Genomic DNA, 25,049 nt, shown 5'->3' on the forward strand with positions numbered 1-25,049 from the left:
TGACGAGCCGCAGGAAGGCATCTTAAAAAAGACGCGAGCTCTTTTACGAGTGTGTGTCGCAGGGCGAACACACACACACACATAAAGAACAGCTTGTATATAACAGGATTGAAAGGATATAGGCGCCGGATAGCGCAGCAGGAACGGCAATGGAAGGCGGCGATGCCAGCAGCTTCAGAATGGCTCGTCCTGCTGATGTGCTTTCTCAGACGGCGCTTGCTTCCTCCGTGATCCAGCGATGCGTGAGCTTCGCTGAAGAGATGAAAAATCAGGTGAGTCAGCCTTTTCGAGCTCCTTTTATAGGTTGGGCCACACCCGTTTCGGCGGGAAGTGGCAAGAAGGGCGCGAAGCGCCCTTATTGGTCTGATGTTGCATCAGCCCGCGCTCGATAGGCTGTGCAGTTGCCGCAGAACAAGCCAATGAGCGAACGAGCCGTCTCGCCTATGGCTGTGTACTGCTGCAAATGCGCTTTACAAAAATACAAAATTAAGGATAATTTTTTGCTTCAGTATTTCGTGAAAAGAGACTTTTCCCGTAGCGTCTTAGCTAAGACGCAGTACGAGAGAGCTCTCGTAAGAGAACCTTTCTTAAAAACGAATTTCGTTTGGTACAAATTTTATCTTAATTTTAATAAATGTTTCATCAACCAATTGCATGTATTTTAATAAATAAAAAGCAAATATAGCAGACAATGATAACCGTGACATGGAAGCGCCAGCGCGCCGTGTTCACTTGCACTGCACTGAGAACTAGAGCGCTTCTCATCGTATGAAACTTAGCGTAGGCCTATGCCTCATACATTAGCATTAAATATCTTTGCTGCATCCTTTCTAGAACAGACAAGGGCTTTTTTTGTGGCTCGCATCAGCAAAGCATTGCATCGTCCATAGACCGCAAAACAATCAGCGGATGGCGGGCGGGAGCCACTCAGGAGCTTTTGGCAAAGTCATCTTTCCTTGACCCACGATACAGAGGCAATGGGGGGGATGGATTGGAGGAGACAAAAGATGCACTCCGGGGGGAAATTGTATCAGCTGACGAGGGAAATGGAGGCGGAGTTAGTGGTGCTTCGGAGGCTGCTGCTGCTGGAGATGATTCGGGAGAGGTCTGTGCACCACCCCCTCCCAAGAAAAGAAATTAGCGGGAGTTAACCCGCTATCTCCAAGAACAACCAATTGACTCTACGGCAGATCCACTAGCATGGTGGCGAAACAATGAAACACGCTATCCGTTCTTAGCAAAATTGGCACGTAAATACATATGTATTTGTGCTACAAGCACAGCATCAGAGCGAGTTTTTAGCACTGCGGGGAACATAGCTACCCCTGTCAGATCGTCACTAAAACCGAGTAAAGTGAACATGTTGGTGTTCCTGTCACGGAACTTGGAAGTCGAAAAAGATTAGGAAATTAAAATGTCATTGCACTTTTTTTTTGTTTCCTTTAGTTAGTTAGTTTAATTAAGGTATTATTACAACAGTCGTTGTTCGACTTTTTTTCTTTGATAAAGGTATGTAGATTTTATCATTTTAATTTAGGCTTAGGCTACTCATTCATTTTTATGCTCTTATAGAATTTAAGTAGCCTACTTTTTTAAAAGGTTTTGTTTACTGTGTGTGATTTATTTAATGGAAAGCACATTCACTGCTAGTTCTCTTGCTGTTAATTTTAAATAAACATAGAGCAAGTAGCTAATCAGTGTCTGCTCGTTTATTCAAACTAATACCCCCCCCCGACGGTTATGTTATGAACCGTCATATTTGACTCACGTCATAACCGTCATCATCAATTCTGAAACCGGCACACCCCTAATTATTAGAATGTATAATCTCATACCCAAATGGAATTGGTATGGTACTGGTATTGGTATGGTAATTGCGCATTGATAGCATCTCCTTACTTTTTTCTTTTCTTTTTTTTATTCTTTTTGAAGATTGAAGAAGTTTTTAAAAGACTCCCAGGTTTCAAGAAAATATTCGTCCTTGAGTTTAGGTATGATTTTATGGTAATATAAAGGATTATGCATACAGATAAAAATAATAGCAAAAGAATATACAGAATGTTGATTTCTGAATAACATTCTTTTTTTCTTCTTAATAAAATATCCCAGACCACAAAAGGACATTGAAGGGTAAGTATTCTAACACTTTTATAAATCACAGTTAATCACATCTCAAAATGAAGAAAATGTGTAATGTGTGATTTGGGCTATCACTATTAAATTCACCCAGGCCTGATAAATCCATCTCCCACCCTGCCATATCACACAGCTGCATGACCCATATCTCCTCCAAAACATCTAATGAGAAATTCATGTGCCTGAATTTTCCACCCACCATATGTAGTGTTTTATAGAGCGTTACTCTGAAATCGCTTTCACACTGTTTTCTTGGTAAGGTCATATGGTTGTTGCCTCATTAGCCTTGCAAAATCAATTGACTGAAAGGATGGTCTTTTAGGTGTGACCTCTTATGTGTGTGTATCAGTGGGCTACTTCGTCTGGCCAATCGCCACCTTAAATGTGATAAGTCCCAGTGCTAAATGCATGCCCAATTGCCAAGCATGATGGGACTGAATGCTAAATGTTCTCTGCTCTCAAGGCAATCTATGTATCATGGAAATGTTTCCCATGGTTTATCAGCGAGGCCTCAGATAACCCAGATAACTGCTTATTTTGTGAGCTTTATGAGGCCCCTTAAACCATCTGAGAACAGAGATGTTCTCACTTAAAGTCATTTAAAACTAATTAGCATTTCTGGTGTGCCAAAGAAATTGAATCTTCGTGGAGGTTTTCTGTCATAGGAGAGAAAATTGATCTGGTCGTAAACACAACACAGGTTTTCTAACCCTCATAGAAAAATATGTGGCAAAAGAAAAAAATCTAGGTCAGCTTTCTTCACTCCCAATTCTTTTTTCTTTTTCCCCTAGTAACCAACAGCTGGCTGCTGTATATTCTGTGACATTTTTGGTTGCTAGCTACTAAAAAAAAAAAAAAAAAACTGAAAACAGCTTAAGCCAATGACTCTAAGCCTGTCCATGGTGGTTAACCATCCCTTTTCAGCTGGTTTGACTGGGACACCAGGTGGCAGATTGGTTAAACCAGCTTAACCAGACTAGGAGACCAACCAGACCAGCTTGGTGTTGCTAGTAGAACAATTAGACCTTAATCCATCTAAAGCCATCAAGCCACCTTAGACCATTTACTGTAAGATGTTCTTCTCTGAATTTATTTCACTTTAATGTACCACTGGGAATTATGTAAACAAAGTTGTAGAATATGGTCAAATATGACAAACTGACAAAAACAGATAGAAGACTCCAATATAGAATTATCCTACTATACTGTAGAGGAGTAATTTCATACATTTCATACATTTTTTTTTTTTTTTTACCTCAAACAGTCAATGTTTACTTTGCATTCCCCAGAGGCCTGGCTGTGGTGGTACACTATGCTGTGGTTCTTGAGGGTGATGGTGCAGGAATAAGTAATGAGACCATGGATTACATAAACCTAAATTCCAACATGGTTGAGAACTTCTTCACAGATCCTGATGAGCTACCTACTGTGGTCTACACCATCACTGACTTCCGAAACTACATTACCGAAGCCCTCCACAAGGAGAATTTCATCAGAAACACAACTCTGGAAGTGGACCCTGATTCTTTGCAGCTGGAAAATGGTAAGTCATTCTCTAAGAAGTAGAGACATATTGTGGATCCATTATAGGGAACCCAAGACATCAGGGTGTTGAGTTGAGTGTTTCTTACTGATGTTTCTTATAAACATTCAGGTTCAAGTTCTGTCATAGTGGTAAATTGCAAACTGTAGCTGAATGAACCCGAAATGCAGTATGTTGACAATGGTGGCATATCCTCTTACACTGCTTGGCTGTACGCAGTTTTAACAGAAGCAAGAGCCTTTATGGTTCTTATCTCTGGTTTTGGCAGACTAATCTCACAGCCCTCAGAGCTAATCTCTTGAAGAGACGCCAGTATGGGTATGAACTGTGCTTGAGCAGTTTTAAATATAATTTGATATGATTTGTCTCTGTTTTGGCTTCACAGTGGAGACACTGGAGTCTTCCAAACCAACCAGCAGACCGCTTGACTCCAGTGACATGATGGTGAGTCAATGGTCATTGGCAGGACCACCCAGTAAATGGGTAACTATGACTGTCCAGTCCAGAATCCCTGTCCAGAGCTGCAGTTTAGGATTCAGGGTTTTTTCACCTCATTGCAGTGCAATTACTCTCAAGTGTGAATGTGAATCCTTCCAAAGCTGTTAAATGAAAAATGAGTCACACTAATGGCAATCACATGTAGTTTTTTGTTGTTACATGATAAGAAAGATTACCTTGCACATAAAATGGGTTTTCATGGCATGTCATTAAAACAGATTATAGCACAGCTATGGGATAATACAGCAGGTCTGTAAAACTATTCAAGTCAATTTTCCAGCTCAAGTATTCTCTAGACACAAGTAACCATGCTATTTTATTAAAATTGTTTAGCTCAGGCACTATGAAATATTGAAAAGAATCTGTTTTTAATCTCAGTATGACATATATTTATTGCATAGGCTGAGCAGCTTTCTTCACAGTCTGTAGTTTAATTAGAAAGACACATTGGATACCAAACATGGCAATAATCTTAGAATTTACTCTCGGTTTTTCCTCTTACTTTTGACAAAACTGGCACTTCTTTCAATATCCTTATTAAATAGATTTACTGTCTTGTTTTGGCTGGTGCGCTATGTCTTTATCTGGAAACATGTTCTCTATCTCTAATAATAGTATGCATGCCTCCAAAGACACAAATGTTAGTTACTTAATGTTAATTAGAAGTTGATGTTTTATCTGATCTGAACTAGTAAGGTGCATAAAAATAGTTCTATAGGAAAGTCAGTCTAGCCATTTGTCCTGCATTAAATGGTCAGTGGACCTAATTCAAGAAATACAAGCATAGCTAATTTCTGTGTAAATTATCCGTGAAACTTCTTATGTAAATAGTCGCACTGAATTAAAAGTGACAGTTTACGTAAGAATGGTTTTACGAATGATTTACACAGAAATTTGTGCTGCTCGTGTTTCATAAATGAGGCCAGTGTGTGCATCTGACGGTGATCCATTTCCAGTAGCACCTCACTCATTACTTGCATAAAAATAAAATGGTGTGAATAATTCATGAATGTATATACAACCAGCTGTTATACAGTTTAAACAACATGACATATTCCAAATCTGCATGAAGGTTAAATGTTAATTTCTGGTATATGGAACAGTTGAAAACTGTCTTCTGGTCAAATATGCATAAGTCAATAAATCAACTAGGATGAGATCCTCAGGATGGTGTGAAGATCATATGCATGTGTGCTTTTTTTTTTTTAGTATGTCTATGCATTTTTTCCACTGGCATATCGCTGGGAAAAAAATATGTATTTCCAGTATAATTCACTAAGAAGTTTGAGGAAAATTTATTTCACTTACACCAAAAGTGTACTTTTTTTTTTTTTATTCTGTCCACTTTTTTTTCTTTTTTTTTTTGTGATGGTCAAATGATAGTCATAATTTTAACAGCTGAAACATTAGGACATTCAGTGGACATAGGCCTCAGTATGGAAAGTTATAGGGTATTTTGTCAGCAACCTTTTTTTGTAGACCTACCTTAAATATATTTCCTTTATTTCTCAAAAAAACTATTTAACAGTCAATAGTAACTAACCATGATTGTTCAATCATTAAATCCTAGGATAATGTTCTTGCCTCTGAGAAGCCACCAGATGTTCCCAGGCAGGAATTATCCAACAATGACATCTTAATTTCAAATAATGATTTCCTTGACCGCATTGACACAATAGATCCCTGGATGGATGATCGGAATAAGGACACAAATGATGTAATCATCTTTGAGGAAAGTCCCACTCTGTCTCCCACAGATGTGTCTTTGAAGAACGTTGACATTGAGTTTGCCTCTAAATTTGAGACCTCAAGCAGTGCACCTGCTCCTGCTACAGAGAGTGAGTCTTACCTAAAAAGGAATTATTTCCCACCTAAAGGCAGTAATATGATTCTAAAATTTTGTGTTTTTGTTTAGATGAGGGTATTATTGAAGAGGAGGGATTCTTACAGACTGTAGCTACAGACAGTCCTACCACAGGCACGATGAGTAAAGTTGCCTTACCTTCAGAATCACATCACAAGTTGGAAGAGACCTCAGTTTCTCCTGTGGAACCTCCTGATGTTGAGTTGACTACTGAGAGTGACTTGATAGACCTGGGTTCAGGCTCAGGTTTTTCTGGGGATCATCTAGGTCCTGACATTTTGCCTTGGGAGTCAGGAACACCGGAAGAAGTCTTGAAGGAAGATGAGGTACACCATCCTCAAGAAGGTCAGGAATCTATAGAGGAACAGCTTGATCATCCCCACCAAGATCTGACACCCAATGAGCCATTCTTGAGCAGGGTTCTTGTGACACAAGATATTCGTACTAATCCTCACTTCACAACAACTGACCAGGCTCCGGTTTTTTGGACAATGGAAACTTTGACTGTCGAGCTTTCTATGCAGACCCAAGTAGCCCCTGAAGAATATGATGACTATTTTCCGGATGAATCTACCACTATGGCTACACATGTGACCAGTCGACCCTTGCTACACATCTACACTTCAGCAGAAACCCAAGAGGTGGATGCATCACATAGTCCTGATACAATCATTTCACCTGCTGATAAGGACTATTCAGAACGACTTGTTACACCCACTGTGATCCCACCAAGCACAGCAGTAGCTATGGATGAACATACTACTTCAACAGAAACCAAGCAGATTCAGGAAACGCTGTCCTCCACAACAAAGTTCAATGAAATTCCTTCAACCACGCAAATACCTGTAATTCTAGAAATTGATACGGTTTCTGTGGAGGGTCCTACTACTTATTCAGAAGCCGTTGAGCATCCTGTAACCAAAGGTGTCACAGAATTACCTGCATTCTTATGGCCAGAGGTAGAAGGTCCAGATGAAGAAGTCAAGATTCTAGATGAGGAGATGGAAGGCATCAGGCTTATGCCTACAGAAAGCCCAGCAACTAAACTCTCAGAGGAGGATTTAGCTGGGGATGAAATCTTGGTCGCAACAACATCTCCAACAACAATAACTACTGAAGAGCCAAGTGTAGATGATTCAGTTTCCCTGTCTCCTGAGAAGGACTCTCCATTCACTCGGATATCACATTCATCAATAGATGAGGCTGAACCTTTTTCAGAATCAACCACAGAACCTCTACCTACCCAACCATCTACTCATTCAGTTTTTCAAGAGATGACTCCAGAGACTCAAACCAATGGAATGCACACTTATAATACAACTGTTGCAAAAGAGCCTGATTTATCAGATGGAGACTCAACTAAAATATTTCAGTCCACAATGTCTGTGATTCCAGATGTTGCAGAACATTTGGAGACCCTCAGTTCCACCACTGTACCATCATTTAATCAGCCAACATTCAAACCTACCAAACAAATAACTTCAGATGACTCAGTACAAGAGCACACAGTAGGATCAAGACCTGATATCACAGGCCTCATCCTTCCAACCAAACCAGTGAACTCTGATGCTGCTACTATGAAAGTTCCTGCTCCAGTAAACCCCAACATAACACAGTTTGATGTTTCTTTTGACATATTTCCATTTGATGGGCCAAGCCAGGATGAAGACGGCGGTAGTGGATTTGCTCGTGGAACTGACTTGGCAAGTATTGCCTTGCCAGCCAGTCCTGGAAGGGCGTTAATAGTGTTTTTCAGCCTCAGGGTCACCAACATGATGTTTTCTGAAGATCTGTTCAACAAGAGCTCTACTGAATACAAGGCTCTTGAGCAGCAATTCATAGAACTGGTAATATATATTCGTTATGCACTTACATTCTTAGGTACTCTCTTGCTCTTCTTTATGGAAAGAAAAACATTAGTAAGAAGACCTTGAGTTATTAATCACAACTGGTTTTAACATCTTTTTAGTCAGTAATGACCTTAAGGAACCGAAAGGGATGTTAGAGAGAATGTTTGGGACTTATCACTTTAATTGCACTTTAATCTTTTGTGTTCAGAGGAAAGTCTTCAATGATGACAAAATTTTCATTTTGGGGTAAACGATTCCGTATTTCACATTCTGAGGTTACACACAGGGCAACGTCAGTCTAGATTTGTTGATGTTTGTTGTTGTAGGAGTGTTTGTTATGGGCTTTGCATATTATCCGTTAACTCCATTAGCATAGCTGTCTCTATGAACACTAACTAATGAGATAATTGATGGAATTAGAATCTTCAGTCACCTTCTTGACTTCTATTAACGTAACTAGATATGCATGCTTCTGTATTGCTGCTCACTGGAATATGCTTTAATTCTTTTTTTTTTTCTAGCTTGTCCCATATCTACAGTCAAACCTAAGCAATTTTCAGAATTTAGAGATCTTGAACTTCAGGAATGGCAGCATTGTGGTAAACAGCAGGATGAAGTTTGGCAAGCCAGTTCCCCATGGTGTGACAACAGCAGTTTACCTTATTCTGGAGGACTTCTGCAGTACTGCTTACCAAACTATGAATCTTGCAATAGACAAGTATTCATTGGATGTTGAATCAGGTAACTCAAAGAACTTGCATATACACAGAAAACAAATTGGGGTTAGCTGAAGAAGCAAGCAAATTGTTGGTGCCACCTATGGCCAACAATATCCACCAAACATTATTTGATTCTTTAAAGGGCAGAATGGCTAACATATTATGCATTTTCTGCCAATTCAATGTCATTTTAAATCCTGAAATTATTAGCACTAGTCATTACTGGGATTTAGCACTATTTGTTATAGATTTTCAGTTTGTGCACTACATATGTTTTATTTTGAGCCAACATGGAGGAGTAACAATAAAAATGTTTTGTTTTGCTGTTAAGTGTGTTTTTGTTTTATTAGTTTTTTTTTTTTTTTTTTTGCATAACTGTGCTACACAGGGAGGCTTTGTGACTCATGTATGTTACAGGAGCCAGACTATGATTGGCAAAAGAAAAATTTCTTCAATTGATACTACTTTAGTACTAAAAGGCTACTGAACAATTGTAGTTGATCAGGCATTAAAATAGGTGAAAAATATATTACACTAACTTAGGGACAAGAATGTTGGAAGGGTTGTTCATTTTGCTGGCACACCTCCAAAATGGTAGATCTCTTGCATTTTGAACAATATTGAGCAGGTTTCTCCTATGCTAGAGGACACAAGGCAAGGCTTATTCCAGTCTGGTTTTGGAAAACAATAGGCCTTGTTGGGATGAGTGATAAGAGATTGATTCTGTACTGCAGACAGATTAGAGGTGATTTATTCTAGTGAGACGTGCAGGGCTCAACGCATCAGGCAAGTGAGTCATATTTGTTTGTGGCTCTGTGTAAATTCTGTCTGAGCTCCTTTGTCAACACACGTCTCTAATGACCAATGGCTGATGAATCTGAAATCAGTAAAATTATCTTTATTTTGATGCCACATTGGAAATGAATTGTTATAATGCTTATATAGCAATTGCAGCAAATGCAAAAATAGTCACATTTATCAACTGACATCCAAACTTTTAACGTCATTGTATTCCATCTTATTTTTATATAAGAAAAATCGATGACATGATGTTTTTGTTTGGATAATTGTTTAGATTATATTTAAAAAATATAGAAAAAATAAATTCACATAAACAATGCATTGAATACAGCTCTCTGTCAAAATGATAGTTGTTCCTGGCATCATAATGAAGAAAAAAAGCATCATTATATTTTTTATTCATAAAAAAAAAGAAAAAATTATAAAAACATAATGGTTTATTTGTTATTATTATTATACTTACTATTAATATTATTAGGTTTTATTTTTATAGTTTCTGTTCACGGTGAGAGCATATACAGTATGTACATGTATACATGCACATACATGTATATATAATAGGTCTTTTTCTTTCTAATAGGTGACCAGGCTGATCCATGTAAGTTCCAGGCGTGTAATGAGTTCTCCCAGTGTTTAGTCAACCGCTGGTCTGGCGAGGCAGAGTGCGTTTGTAACGCTGGCTATTTTAGCGTGGACGGGCTGCCATGTCAGAGTATCTGCGATATACAGGAAGACTTCTGCCAGAATGATGGGAAATGTGACATCATACCTGGCAAGGGCGCCATTTGCAGGTGTGTACTGTACAAAATCTCCTAAAGCAACAACACGGCCAAAGATGAAATTCACTCACCTTTTTTTAGGTGTCGAGTCGGTGAAAACTGGTGGTATCGGGGCGAACACTGTGAGGAGTATGTGTCAGAACCACTGGTGGTTGGCATCGCCATCGCCTCAGTCGCTGGGTTCCTCCTCGTGGCTTCGGGCGTGATCTTTTTCCTCGCCAGAACTCTGCGAGACCAGTATGACACGGATGATTTAGAGGACCCTTTACGGTACAAACTGTGCTTACAGAATAACAAACACACCCCAATGCCCTTAATAAATCATAAGATTATTTTTTTTGGGGGGAGAAATTAAGAAGCTTATGTCCTTCTTTAAACTTCAGAACAAGCTGAACTCCTTAGTGGTCTACAAAGTGGATAATTAATACCGGTTCAATTCATTTGAATGACTTCTATGGTGCCCATGTGAAGCCTAAATGGCCTTTTTAAAGCATTCTGTCAATGTTTTGAATGAATGCTGTAAATACAAGTACTCTGAAATGTGATTTGAGTTTCCTCTGAGGCCCCAAGAGAAAAATAATGTTGCATATTCCAACTTGTTAAATGACATTTGGTTTCCTCACCTGGTTGAAAAAGAACCAACTATTCTCAACTGTGATTGTGTTTGAAAGCAATGCGTTCTGGAACATAAATATGGAGTGCACTGCAATATTTTATGTCCCAAACGTGCACGTTTTGTTTTTATGACCTTGTACGAATAAGTCTGAACACATAATATTTTCACTTTGGTTGTTATGAAACAAATGCTCTTAGGCAAGTGCAGGTTGGACCAATTATAGTTTTTGGACAAGTTGTTCCTGTCATAAGTTTTATTTTGAAATTTTTTCACATCATAGTACATCATCTGATACATCATAGTGATAGCACAGATGCAATTTTTTTTTATATAGTTAACATACAGTGTCCCCAATAAGTATTTGAACACTTATAGTTCATTCATTTACAAGTTGAAAGCACATGAATGCCACCACAAAGTCTTATTAGGACTGGGAAACTCAATATTTCTTTAAGCCCAGAGATTCCAAGTTGAAGGCGTATCAGTGAAAAAGTGTGTCGGATGCAATCAATGCAGCCAAAGACTAGATATGCAGTGTATATATTGACTGTAATTTTATTTATTTAATTTTTTTTTGCAATGTAAAATAAAAATATATATTACCTATACAAAATATTATTGAGTATATAATGATTCACTTTACATCATCTAAAAAGGAAAAGAATAATGATGCACATGCTTTATTCAAATTGAATTTTATGAGTTAAAATCGCCATCTTGTTTTGACCAAAGTGTTTTGAACACACCTGACATCGTAATTACAATTTGTCAATTCGTAAGTACGAACTTTCCAAGAAGACTTTTGAATGCAGCATTCATACACAATGTATTAGACAACTGTGACTGAATTAGTACAGTATCTGAACAAATTTCAATTTATTTTAAATACAAAACATATTGTGATGGTCAAACTTAGATCTGACTTCATACATGCACTAAAAATGATCATGGGACCATTCAGTTTAAAGCTGCAAAAATGGTTCAGACAAGTCAAGTTAGCTCTTATACTTGAAAAGTTACTTTGAAATACATTTAAATAGATAAGAAAATACTTTAATTAATTTATTTTGCATCTAAACTTTGTCTGTAAACATGGCACACGGCAGACTTAAACCTGTTTGCTTCACTAGCACCAGGGCAAGCAGGGAAATGTTGGCAGACGTAAGATGATGTAACGTCTCTGAAGGGGATCTATCAGTGATCCTGATCAACAGGTTATAGAAGAATGAATGCCGGGATGGAAGAACATTGAGCCGCTCTCACTCGGCCAGAGATAATCCACTCACTTTTTCCATGGCTCCACTATCTGACCCTGGGGCAGATATAAATAGGAGGGACGATTTAATTTTACGAACTCATGCCAAGGACATGTTCGATCCCAGACACAACCCATTTTTTAGGTTTGAACGTTATTTTTTGGATTAGATTCGAACCTGTGTTTCCCAAATAAGCACCCAGGCTCATTTTTTTCTCATGTTTAGATGTTGCAATCCATAATCTTTTATTTCCTGACATTTTTTCACAGATATTCAGAGAACGCACCATCTCTAGAAAGAGCTACTAAGTACAATCCCATGTTTGAAAGTGAAGCAACTACAGGCTATAATCAGTACTATCGCCGTTACCCAGATGCCCCTGCGTATAGCACTGGCAGCGCTGAGACCTCCACGGACTTCAGCAGCGAGGAAATACGACACATTTATGAGAACAGGGAACTAACGAAAGAGGTAATGATGTGTTGGCGTGCATGTTAATAGACCTAAAAAGTTACCATATTTATTTCGAAATGAAAAAAGTTTTGTGGGATGGAAGTGATGACAAATGATTGAAAAGACATCTTTGAGATATAAAAAGTCAATTTTCGAAAATAATGCGAATCACGGCAATGCAGCAAATGTTATGTCAAAATGAAGCTAATAAAAGTGCAATAAATTAAACTGATTATGAATTAAACTGATTAATAAACTGTGACTACTTTACGAGGTGATGATTTTGCATGAATTCGTACAATGTTACAATGTAATTTTTAGAAAAAGTAAGATCAGGGTCCACCCTTAAACCTAACCGTCAACTGGGGCAAAAGTAAATCAAACAATGTAAAAAAAAAAAAAAAAGTAACGTAAAAAAAAGCATAGTAAAATTATGCCAATAAAAGTTGAATAAACTAAACTGATAATAAACTGACTAATTAACTGACTTGATTAGAAAATATAAAAATGTTATGAGATTTCATTCCAAATTAATTCACACTGTTTTATTTGTGCGAAAATGTATAATTTTTAATAAAAAGGTAAGCATGAATGTCCACCCCTAAACCTTACCATCAAACGGGGAGTAAGTAGATTGTACAAAGACATACCAATAAGATCATACACATAAACATTTTTCCCCCAAACCTAAGCCAATAACAGTGCAGTAAACTAAACTGATTATGAACTGAATTCATTAGAAAACATAACAATTTACAAATTGGCACTTTAGGATGAATTTGCATGTTATTTATATGCAAACGCATGATTTTTATGGTGGGGGGGGGGGGGGGGTGAAGGTTCACCCCTAAACCTTAAAATGAGGCATAATTAGATTGTATAAAAAAGTATGAAATTAAATGAACATTAAAATAATAATAATAATAAAAACTGTTCATGGTACACCATAGTCCATAGAGCAGTACAGCTGTGTGTGTTTATGCAAGTGGTCTGCAGCATTACTTAGAGTTCTAGTAGCGTTCACTGCGCCACATGTTTGCATGAAATATTCCTCAAAAACATCCCTAAAAACACTCCATGTCCTTCATCTAAAGCACTGTTCCCTGTAGCAATGAAACTGTCATAGTCTCCTTGACTGATATATGCTCACAATAGAGAATATTCTGGCAACTCTGAACAATGGAGAATTGTCAAGCACGTCCTCTTTGGAAAACAGTACTTGATGGGTAGATAAATCATATTTCTTATGTAACACAACGGAATGAACTAAAGAGTTTAAGAGGGTAAATGTCTTTTATTCACTTTTTCCTTCAATCCATTAAACATGTAGTGTAGAGTTAATAGGCGAGGAATTAATATTTACTTACTTACCTACTAAATACATGCATACTTGTATTTATGTCAAATGAAATACTTAATGTAAAATATGTAAAATGCAACAATAGTTTAATTATGGATTACTATATTTTAGAAATATAATATTTTAAGAAGTACAATCTAAAAGGCCTATATCTCTCATGTATTGTTCACAAATCTGTCTAAATCTGTGTTAGAGAGCACTTCTTGCCGAGATAATCCATCCACCTCACAGGTGTGGCATATCAAGATGCTGATTAGAGAGCATGATTACCGTATTTTTGGACTATAAGTCGCACCCCAGTATAAGTCGCATCAGTCCAAAAATACGCCATGATGAGGAAAAAACATATATAAGTTGCACTGGACTATAAGTCGCATTTATTTAGAACCAAGAGCCAAGAGAAAACGTTACCGTCTACAGCCGCGAGAGGGTGCTCTGTGTCTTCAGTGTAGACTACAGGAGCAATGAGCAGCATAGAGCGCCCTCTCGCGGCTGTAGACAGTAATGTTTTCTATTGGTTCATTTCTCTTGGTTCATTTCTCTCGGTTCATGTCAATTTAATTTTGATAAGTCGCACCTGACTATAAGTCGCAGGACCAGCCAAACTATGAAAAAAAGTGCAACTTAAAGTCCGGAAAATACGGTATTGCACAGGGGTGCCTTAGGCTGGCCTATCTGTCTGTCTGTCTATCTATCTATCTATCTATCTATCTATCTATCTATCTATCTATCTATCTACATGTCTGTCTGTCTGTCTGCCTGCCTGTCTGTATATCCTATATAATCCTATAATCGATGCTTGAATAAATGTTTTACTTTAAAATCACCGCATTTGACGTAAAACTGTCTGTAACTGAAGAAATCCTTCATAAGATTCTGTGTCTCACCTTTGCTCTTGGTTTAAAGTGCTAGAGTTGGTCTAGACGTCTAGAAGTAAAATGAGGGCTAGGGCAAAGAGGTCACTTTCTTTAGTTATATAACTGTCTTCTTCTCCCTCTTTCATCTTCCTGCTCTCAAAACAGGAAATCCAGGACCGTATTCGAATTATCGAGCTGTATGCCAAGGACCGCCAGTTTGCAGATTTTGTCCGACAACACCAAGTGTAAGTGTTTGTACTAACACAAACTGATGATGATAGACCTGACACACACCATCAGAATGTTCTGGTTTGCATATAACCTAAACTCAGTGGACAGCATCTGTGAAAATTGTTGCTGACCATGAAAAAAATAAATAATTGGCTCGTCCTTCAGTTGTAAAAATAAGCGAAACATTCATTCACAGTTGTGCACGTACAACGAAAATCTATAGCGCAAGACATTCACACAGGATAAACAATTTACATTTTCAATAACACATTTCTGTGTGAAAGATTTCAGTTTTAACAACAATACGAGCCCCACATTACTCTGGAATGTCTTGCCCAATAGACTAATTGTAAGTTCGGTACAATAAACACCAATTTTGTTTGTTTTTAAAAAGTGATGGATGAGTCAGAATTAATTTACATGGTAATCGACTGCATATCACAGAGGCTGCGGACAGAGCTTAACTTTTTCTGCACCCAGTACTTTTCTTTAACATGCACTGTGTTAGCTAATATGAGATCTGAGCCAAATAATAGACTGCAAACCCAATAAATGCATCACTAACTGGAAAGCAAACTTCCCTTGTCCTTCTGTAAAGTATGACTTCGGCTGCACATAAACATTAATTAGTAAATTCTATAGAAAAGGGGTCGGCAACCTTAGGCACAGATGCCAGTGCTGGAGCGGAATCCACTGGCAGGCAAGCAAAATTAGCAAGAGAAGTTTTGCTTCTGCATGCCATCAACCTCTTGCAGTAATACTATCTATCTATTCATCCGTCTGTCCATCCATCCATCCATCCAACTATCTATCTATCCATTCATCCCCGTACCATCTCTGATTCAACCACCTAAAAGATTGTTTGGAAATTACAGGCCTTTTTTCTTTTCTTTTTTTGGTAGCCATTTTAAAATTAAACACTGAAACTGTGATTAAAGGAACATTTCAAAAAGCCACATCGCGTCAAAAAGATTGCAAAGATTGTAAATTGCAGCGCTGGCAAAATATGTGACACAAAGAGCTGTAAAGTGACAAAAATGATCACTGACAGGTTCGTATGATGTTAAAATGTATTAAGGCAGTTTAAAACACTTAAAACTGGTGCCACTGCTTACATCCAAAAGCAATATTTAATACTAAATTAAAAAAATAATTTCATGCCGTTGAAGAGCACAGATTTGTTTCTTTTGTATCATGAAGAATGTCTTTTCGAGACATTCAGTTTCTGGATTTGAATTGAACTCTTTGTGCAGTGGTAGTTAATACGTCTTCAAAAGAGCTCAGTGTTCTGCACTACAATGGCATGGCAAAACAAATCCAGACAGCAGGCCGTTCGTGGGTGTTCTACCTGTGCCAGGTGCTGTATAGAGTTCCAGACAGGTGGAAAGTACCAGACTGAAAAATGAACGCTGGGGCTGAGTAATGGTTAACTGTCATACCAGCTGCGAGCACAGGGCAGATCGTTCACTAGAGTTTGGATCCAGGCCACACACACTCAGGATGTGCACCGAAACCTAGTGAACTGCCTACATAGGAGACATTTTAAAACTTTGTAGGCAACCTACTGATGCGAGGGCTACTCCAGTTGGTAAGCAACCTAAATCTGCAGAGTTCCTTTTGACAAATTCTATGGCAGTAACAAGCCTAATAAACAAATAATAATCCATCCAAGATGGCAGAAGAAGAAAGATGACTATTTTAGTGTATTTCTAAGCTAGTATAATTTTGTTAGCCTAGCAACATGTTAACACCTGACTTTAGGAACATTAGAATTTGCCCTAAGAAGGTTCCTTTTACTTAGTATGCCTTTTATTTAGGCCTAGACAGTTCGTTTTTGGAACAGAGCTTGATCAAGACTAACACATGGAAACACAAGTATAAGCAAATATAAATGTAAAACAGATCACATAATACAAGTCTGAACGCAAACCAATAAAATTCTTTGGTCCTTAGACTTGAGCCTGGCAGAAACGTTTCAGTTTAGAGTTCAATTCAAGCCGTCAGTCAAGACAGAAATAGCAGACGTCTTTATTTGATTCAGTGTCACTTTAAAACAGACTGCTTTCCTCAACCAGGAAAGGCTGTCATTGTAATGAGTGAAGTTTTATTGGTTCGTATTCATCTGTGTACTTTTTTATGTTGTATGTCTTCATCATAGGGCACTTGACGCTAGACGAGAGAGCTCTTCCAATTAGAGTTGCAAATCGCTAAACCCAAGGTACTTCTTTTTTTTTGCAAATTTAACAGCCTTATATAAAAACATTTGTTGTATAATACATGTAATCTGCACCAGTAGATTACCAAGACATGCTAAATGCAATTCTGGTCATCTTTTGCTCAACAGACTCTTGCCTTTTTTCTCGAATGCAAGAAGAGGGCCTCTTCTGCCATGGTGGACTTGTAAATGGACTGATTTTAATCGTTTATGGATGAATGTGCAGCCATCACAATGATGGATTGACAGATTGTGATCTAATGTAGAAAACAATGTATTTGTGAATATGTTTACTGTTTTTACTGATGGGCTACATGACTTATTGCTGCATTGTCAAGGTCATATCCATAAACACTTATTATTGACACATATCTGTATCAACTGACCACACCAGAAAACGCAACTATACGTCCGGGCTTCATGTTGGTTCCTCTCTTTTTTTAATGGAAAGCCTGTGTTTCTTTCTTATGGTTTTTCATTTGTCAGTGCCTTCACTTTGATTGTTAATCTTCTTTTTATTTGCGACATAATTGCTTGTGTCCTAAAACATGGACTGACTGAAGAGAGAACGTTTCGCAATAGTTATACTATTTTAATGAATACAGAGAAAAGTAGTTCTTTAATTTCATTTGCAAGTTTAACGTTTGGCCCTCATGGCTTTTTTGTTTGTTTGTTTTGTGAAAGCACAGCTTTTTGACTACGAGTTTGATTATACAAAATTGATTTTAACTTTAAAATTACTTTTAGTCATTTGTTTTGTGATTAGTGACTATCCTGCTGTTCATTTTTCTACTTTTGTAAAACACTTGCCATGCACACAAGTGTATTTAAGTTATTTAATCTAAATGTTTATGTCAATTATGACAACAGATATTTTTAATATTATCGATTTTCACAATGATTTTAACGGTGGTTGCGGCACAAGTTCTATTTTACGAATAAAGAATAGTGCACAATGTTTTGATTTATTGTTTAATTTATAATTTTTCAATAAATTAATAATCAGTAAATAGAAGGCAGTGAAGGTTCAAGTTTTAATTAGCTTTTGTTATGTAATTTGTTTGTATGCTTATTTTCATTTTCTATGATAAGTTGTTAGATTTATGGCTTTCATTTTCTAGCAGGTATAGAGTTCAACATGTTCCATGATATATATATATATATATATATATATATAAAAATATATGTGTGTGTGGGTGTGTGTGTGTGTGTGTATATATATATATATAATGACCAATATATATTATCAAATATTGTTCATTAATAACTTTCAGAAAGTTCAACCTATATAACTTAATTTTTATTATTTTTTTTTATTTTATTTTTTTATTTTTACAAATTTTTTGTTTACTTCACAAATAATCTACCATGGGTCTGTGCCCCCAAGCGTAAAATTTTTATGACACTTGCATTTTTTTCCACCATGGACTTACTGTGTGTGTTACTTTTATAAATTGACGCACAAGGGTTAAAGACTTACTAAGGCACTTACAAGCAAGAGACTAGATATCTTTGTTTTTGACATTTTTACAGTAATTAATTTTGTTGTTCTCTGTAAAATCATTTTATGAAGACACTAGGTGCCAATGTTTGAACTATTTGCAGTGGCCAATTATTGCTTATAATTTGCTGTCAAGTGGACCAGACTTTATGTAAATGGTCTCTGCAAAATTACTTACAATTTCTGTTTTTCTACTAGAAAATAATATTGATAGTTCCTGGATTACCCCTTGCAAGTTTAAGGGCCCTATTTTAATGATCTAAGAGTATGGTCTAAAGCACAAGGTTCGGTTGTACTTAGGGCATGTCCGAATCCACTTTTGCTAGTTTAACAACGGGAAAAATGGTCTGCACGCCAGGCGCATGGTCTAAAAGAGTTGTTCCTATTCTCTTAATGAGTAATGGGTGTGTTTTGGGCATAATCTGCGATAAACCAATCAGAGTCTCATCTCCCATTCCATTTAAGAGCCAGTTGCACTCAAACCATGGCGGATTCACTATTTACAGTACACGGAGGAATTTGCAAGCGCAAAGACTGAGAGGAACTGGATCTGTTGTGTGTGAGCAAATAGGTAGCCTAATTCTCTGATAAATGCAATGACTATCCATTATGACATGTAGGCATTTTATATTTATCTACACAATAATAGTCTTTTATATTGTAATCCTTACAGTATTTGGCATGTTTGTGTGGTGCCCGCTGACCTTGTGTGTAATAAGCAGAGTGTACACGCATTGTGGACCCGTTTATAGGCGCATACTACTAATGCTCTCTTTAAATAAAATAAATAAAGAAAAAAGTACTGCACTATTGACTTAAGACTAGGTTTTAGTTGGTCAATTTCACTTGCCTTAAATTAGCAATGCACCAACAATGCGCCTGAACACACTTTGTTTTCAGACCAGCACCCACAAAAGGGGCGCACATGCATTTGCTATATAAACAATGTGGCAAAAGACGTGAAAATTATAACTTAATCAGGCTGAAACTAGCAAAAAATGCTTGCATTGCGCCTAGGTGTATAATAAGTCGCTAAACTTACAATGTTCCCAGATATTATAAAAAGCCTATTCAGCTTTTGTCTTTAGCAGAAGGGCCGAACCCTCCTCTGGATGGCCACTGAGTTTACTTGCAGCCTGTTCCAACACAACTTATGCCAAGTTCACACTACAGGATTTTAAGCATGATATAGGCCCAATTTGGATGTTATCGAGTCAGGCTGTGATCGGAGCAAATCAACGGGTAATCAACGCTCTGCAATCTTTGTGTAAACTACTCAAAGAGGCAAAACAAATATCTAGCATGCTATATTATCTGGACTGGTCGGGTCACTCGACATCCTGTGTTATCAGGTGTTATCAGGTGTTGCGATGAGCTACAGCCAATGAGAGAACAAGGCATGGGTTGAGGTCACCAGAAGAAAAACAGCAGCAGCAACATGGCTTTAAGAAAAGTGTGGACACAAGAAATTGAGAAAAAAGAAATTCAGAACAGATTATTGCGTAAACAGCTTGCTTCACTAATTTTTTCCCGATGTCCAATTTCCAATAAACAACTCCTGTTTCACGTGTTGTTTCGCATCATTCGTGTTCCACTTCTCGCATGTGTTTTGTGAGAAGTCTGAACTAGGCTTTTCTGTAATTATCAAGTAATCCTGTCGACTTGATTAGCAGATTCAGGTGTACATATTTGGAACTGAATTGATTTGCCACAAAAATTGGACCTCCAGGAGCCGGGTTTGACACCCTCCATCCAGAGCAACTTTGACTACACTTATTGCGGGGCAGTTTGACTGAAGAAACTTGGGTGTCTTGCTCGAGGGCACAATGGTAATGGACTCTCCCAAAAGTACAGGGATTTCCTCGGTCAGAAAGGTCCCCTTGATTACTCACATTTTGGGCAATGTGATGCATGATGACACATGCTAAACACAACCCGGTTCAGTGTCATCTCACCAAGCCAAGGTTATGCAATACTGGTTTGACCGTGACTGTGGAAAAAGTAATTTCAGAACTTCCCTTGGATGCTCCAGTTACTCCCGTTCCTGAGATGAACTGGAAAGTCAAGGTCAAGGAGTGGATAAGGTTTCCTCAGACACCTTTTTATCTCCCAATTCTGTTTTTTTGTGCTGTCTAACCTTCTCTTCTTCCCTCACTCAGCCAACTCTTTTCAAACGTAGTCCAGAAGACGCTCAACAAGTGGCATCAATAAAACATATCCCTGTGCCAGTACCGGGCGTATAAGGTAACTCCACCATGGAACAAGTGACTTAACCTTTGGATGTACAATGCCTGTGATGTGTCTCCTTGAGCTCAGCCCTTAAGAGACAGAGAAAAAGAGAAAGTGGGAATCTCCCACTTCTCAAGAGGAGAGCCACTGTTATGTGGAAATGGTGAGGCAGCTTCCTTGGGATATCTTATGAGCCAACTCTCTGTCCTCATCCTTCATGAAAACCTTAAGTAACTCAGCTGTTGCGTGATTCTGGAAAAAATGGCAGGCCTTATGTTGCTGATCTGAGCCCTCATTCAGTGCTGGCCCCGCCGGCAGTTGCCTCCAGTGGATGAAATGCAAGAAATGTATCCTGGACCTCCAAAACCACAACACGTTTACAGTTAGCCCCCATCCAAGAACGGACTCCCCCTGTGAACCATTACAGCAGAGCCATGGAAACGCATGCACAACACAAGCCGGGAGTGGCTGAGAAGTGGCTGCGTTTCAAATCACGCACCGCTAAAAGTGGATAGTGACATCAAATCAGTGTGGGAAAGGGGAATATTTACCACAGCAACTGGACGGGTGAATCATTCATTTATGTGGCGTGAAAATGTCGTGGGGTGTAAGGCGAAGCTGACTCATCACACCCTTAGAGCTAGGATTAGTAACCACATTCCCTCGGCTGTTTATTTGTAAAACTTGGAGATGTTTTGGCTTCTCATTTGTTGATTGATATGCATTGTGCACATGTCTGAATCTAGACTTGCAGAAGTTAAAGTCGTGAATGCTGAGTTTGCACAGCTGAGGATACAGTGAAATCCTTGAGGCAAGGCTTGCTTTTCTGGCGAGCGATCAAAACCTGGCTGCATGTGTGATTGATCCATAGTCAGTTTGCACAAGTGTGGACAGATGTGTTTGCAGTGCGCATCCCATGGGTTGATTAACCTCGACAGACACGCTTCAGCATTCTTCATGTATGTGGAGATGGATGTGTGACGGATTGAGCTTGGTGGGAGTCTCTGGAAAGTTTGGGAAATCCTCTTTGGAATGGTGACAGGTTGTGGTGCTGAAAGACAATTTTTAATGCACAGGTAAATGATGTATCTCTCTTGTATCCTCTCCATCCTGCTTTCTCCTGCTCTCGTGCTCTGCTGAGTCTGCAACCCATCCGTTAAGCTGATTTGGCCATCACTACGAACTATAAGTGGAGTGGCGCTTTTCCGCAATTTTCTTAAAGAGTCTGGTTTTTAAAGGTGGATTTGTGCAAAAGTGTTTTCACTGAAACAAAGTATTTAAACGAAAATAAAACAGTGATTGGAAAAAGTGTTAAACCACCAGACCTTTAAATAACAGTGTGCTTACCTAACTGTCAATAAGTATGCAATATACTGTATGTTATTAATAATTTCATAAATTTTATGTACATCACTTATTGAAATCAATTAACTGAAGTCCATCAGATTCATTTGTTATATGCAAACCATTCCTGCCACTAGGGGGCTCTGTATTTACACAGTTCAGTGTGTGAGTGACATTCAGCCATATACATATACATATATCGCTGCACACTAATTTTCACATGCTAGGCACTCAACACACTTTAAGTACAACAAAAGCACAAAAACCTCAGTCCACATTTACCCTTAAGATAATGACTGGGTACCTGATTGTTTGTTTATCCGTGTTTAAGAGCAGTTACTGAGACACGTCTCCACTCTGCCTGTTTTGGGGAGCGTTCACTTCATCCAGGTGTTTTCATTGTATGGAAGCAATTACCTTTGAGTACAGTTGCTTAGTAATTTGGCATGCAAGGCACAGAGAGGAATATATAGACAGACAAACACAGACAAATAGATAGACAGACAGACAGAAACACACACACAGACAGACAGACAGACAGACACACACAGACAGACAGACAGACAAATAGATAGATAGATAGATAGATAGACAGACAGACAGACAGACAGACAGAGAGACAGATAGATAGATAGATAGATAGATAGATAGATAGATAGATAGATAGATAGATAGATAGATAGATAGATAGATAGATAGATAGATAGATAGATAGACAGACAGACAGACAGACAGACAGACAGACAGACAGACAGACAGACAGACATATAAATAAACAAACAGACACAGACAGACAGACAGACAGGCAGGCAGACAGACAGTGAGACAGACAGACACACACACACACACACACACACACACACACACACACACACAGACAGAGATACAGACACACACACACACACACACATAAACAGACAGACATATAAATAAACAGACACAGACAGACACACACACACACACAAACACACACATAAACAGACAGACATAAATAAACAGACACAGACAGACAGACACACACACACACACACACACAAACACAGACATTCAGACACATGGATAAATAAAAAATAAAATAAAAAATAATTTGGCTTTTGTTGTAACAAGCTTGTTCAAAAAGCATATTTTTCATAACTCAAATGTACATGCAGCATTAGCAAGTCCGATTTGTTTTAGTTTTTATGGTTCATATTTATTTGATTCCATGAAGAAATAAACAATCCACAGATTCATTCTAACCTCTGTCGATTTAGGATAGATAGATATTTCTGAGCTGATTTAGTCAGAAATACAAGCGCATTTTTCATCACTTCATAATCTCTATCTCAAATGTAGCATTAGCAAGTCAGATTTGTTTTAGTGATTCAGTTCGTTCATATGGTTCTTAAATTATAGCCATAACTATTCATCATCAAAACAAACGATTCACAGATTAATGATTAAAACACATTTTATATGCAGCCGTTTGTCACTGTTTCCGAATCACTGAAACACGATTTTATTCAATTTATGCTAATCATGCTAATTTCCTTTTATAATGAACAAAATCATATTTTTGTCAGATAAACAATCTAATTACAGAATATTTGTGATATTTATACATTTATGAAGATACTGTCTCCAAGTTAGAAGACGGATAGTGTTTGGACGGACCGACAGAATGACCGTATGGAAGGCCCGTCCGTCGAGACATCTAAAGGATGAGAAATAAACAAGGAAACGCACGAAAACAAAAAATGTACATATTTTCAGTGTGTGATATTAAGCAGAGTTACAGTGCCGGAGCAGAGAGTGAGACGCAGAGCCAGACAGCAGCACGTGGCTGGACTATGTCTCTCGTTCCTCTCTCACGTGCCCGTGAAGAATCAAAGCTACGAGCCAGTTTATTGGCCGAACTGATCCAGCAAGCAAATGACATACAGACTTCCCTCCTCAGGCCTTGGACGGGCCCAAGCCCAAGTGTGTGCGAGATATAAAGCTCTTTGATTTGAGGTGGGACTAAACAGCAGTGTCCGTATCCATCATTTAGTGCCGACGTGTTTGTGGTCTCATGCAAATATGTGTTTGTGTGTTCGGCGCCGCCACACGTAGGTCTGTTTGTGTGAGCGTGTAAACCTGCTGTTGACATGTTGCGCTTCATCTGTCAAGGAACCGTGGAGTGCTGTGAATGATGAAGTGTTGATGAAAGACTGCAAAAACATCTCTTTGTCTCTCAAACCTGCTGAAAGATGCTGTTTTGACGCCAGTCACCTTCGCATCAGCCCCTGACCAACAGCACATCACAACCAATTTACCAAGAAGCGAGCGGATGATGGAATACATTCGTCAACAAGGAAAAACTTACACAATCGCTGAGCCGAAAAACCCCGGTGGGATTTCTTGTGTTACTGCCATACAATACAGTACTGGAGTGAGCCGAGAAGGGGTTTGTATGCATCGCTCAAAAAGAAGGATGTTTTGAAGACCCATCGGGACGTTTCCTGTCAGTGTAGATTGTTCCGAAAGGCCTGCAGAACCTCCTCGGAGAAGTTTAAAAAACAACACATCAGGATCGAATGTCTGTTTAATTGTAACATTGTTGAATGAAGATAAGTGACACAGATTTAACCGTTTTTTTATTGTCGGAAAATAGGTTTAGTCACAGTAGAATGTTGACATAAATACAGCAGGGCCCAGCTAATGAGAAAATAATGTGTGCGCAGCTACAGTAAGCGAGAGCAGATCTTCCGAGAGGCCTTGAAGTTGTTTAACGGACAAATCGCACAAAGTCACACCAGCGATCAGTCTGTGGCCGGGG

At 38.3% G+C, this 25,049-nt stretch overlaps 1 protein-coding gene across 1 annotated transcript in view; it reads left to right on the top strand.

Moving 5' to 3' along the window:
• LOC132160220 (uncharacterized) overlaps window positions 1-18,044 on the top strand; it is a 28,426-nt gene extending 10,382 nt beyond the window's left edge. Inside the window, exons 4-16 of the mRNA XM_059569958.1 lie at window positions 1,933-1,991; window positions 2,110-2,130; window positions 3,426-3,679; window positions 4,065-4,123; window positions 5,748-6,015; window positions 6,093-7,888; window positions 8,413-8,632; window positions 9,992-10,202; window positions 10,272-10,460; window positions 12,332-12,533; window positions 14,898-14,977; window positions 17,122-17,181; window positions 17,308-18,044. Of these exons, the coding sequence (XP_059425941.1) occupies window positions 1,933-1,991; window positions 2,110-2,130; window positions 3,426-3,679; window positions 4,065-4,123; window positions 5,748-6,015; window positions 6,093-7,888; window positions 8,413-8,632; window positions 9,992-10,202; window positions 10,272-10,460; window positions 12,332-12,533; window positions 14,898-14,977; window positions 17,122-17,158 (3,396 nt within the window). The 3' untranslated portion in view covers window positions 17,159-17,181; window positions 17,308-18,044. The remainder of the gene's footprint in view (window positions 1-1,932; window positions 1,992-2,109; window positions 2,131-3,425; window positions 3,680-4,064; window positions 4,124-5,747; window positions 6,016-6,092; window positions 7,889-8,412; window positions 8,633-9,991; window positions 10,203-10,271; window positions 10,461-12,331; window positions 12,534-14,897; window positions 14,978-17,121; window positions 17,182-17,307) is intronic.
• The last annotated feature ends 7,005 nt before the right edge of the window (window positions 18,045-25,049 follow it).

This window comes from Carassius carassius, chromosome 16, assembly GCF_963082965.1.
Source record: "Carassius carassius chromosome 16, fCarCar2.1, whole genome shotgun sequence".
Classification (NCBI taxonomy): domain Eukaryota; kingdom Metazoa; phylum Chordata; class Actinopteri; order Cypriniformes; family Cyprinidae; genus Carassius; species Carassius carassius.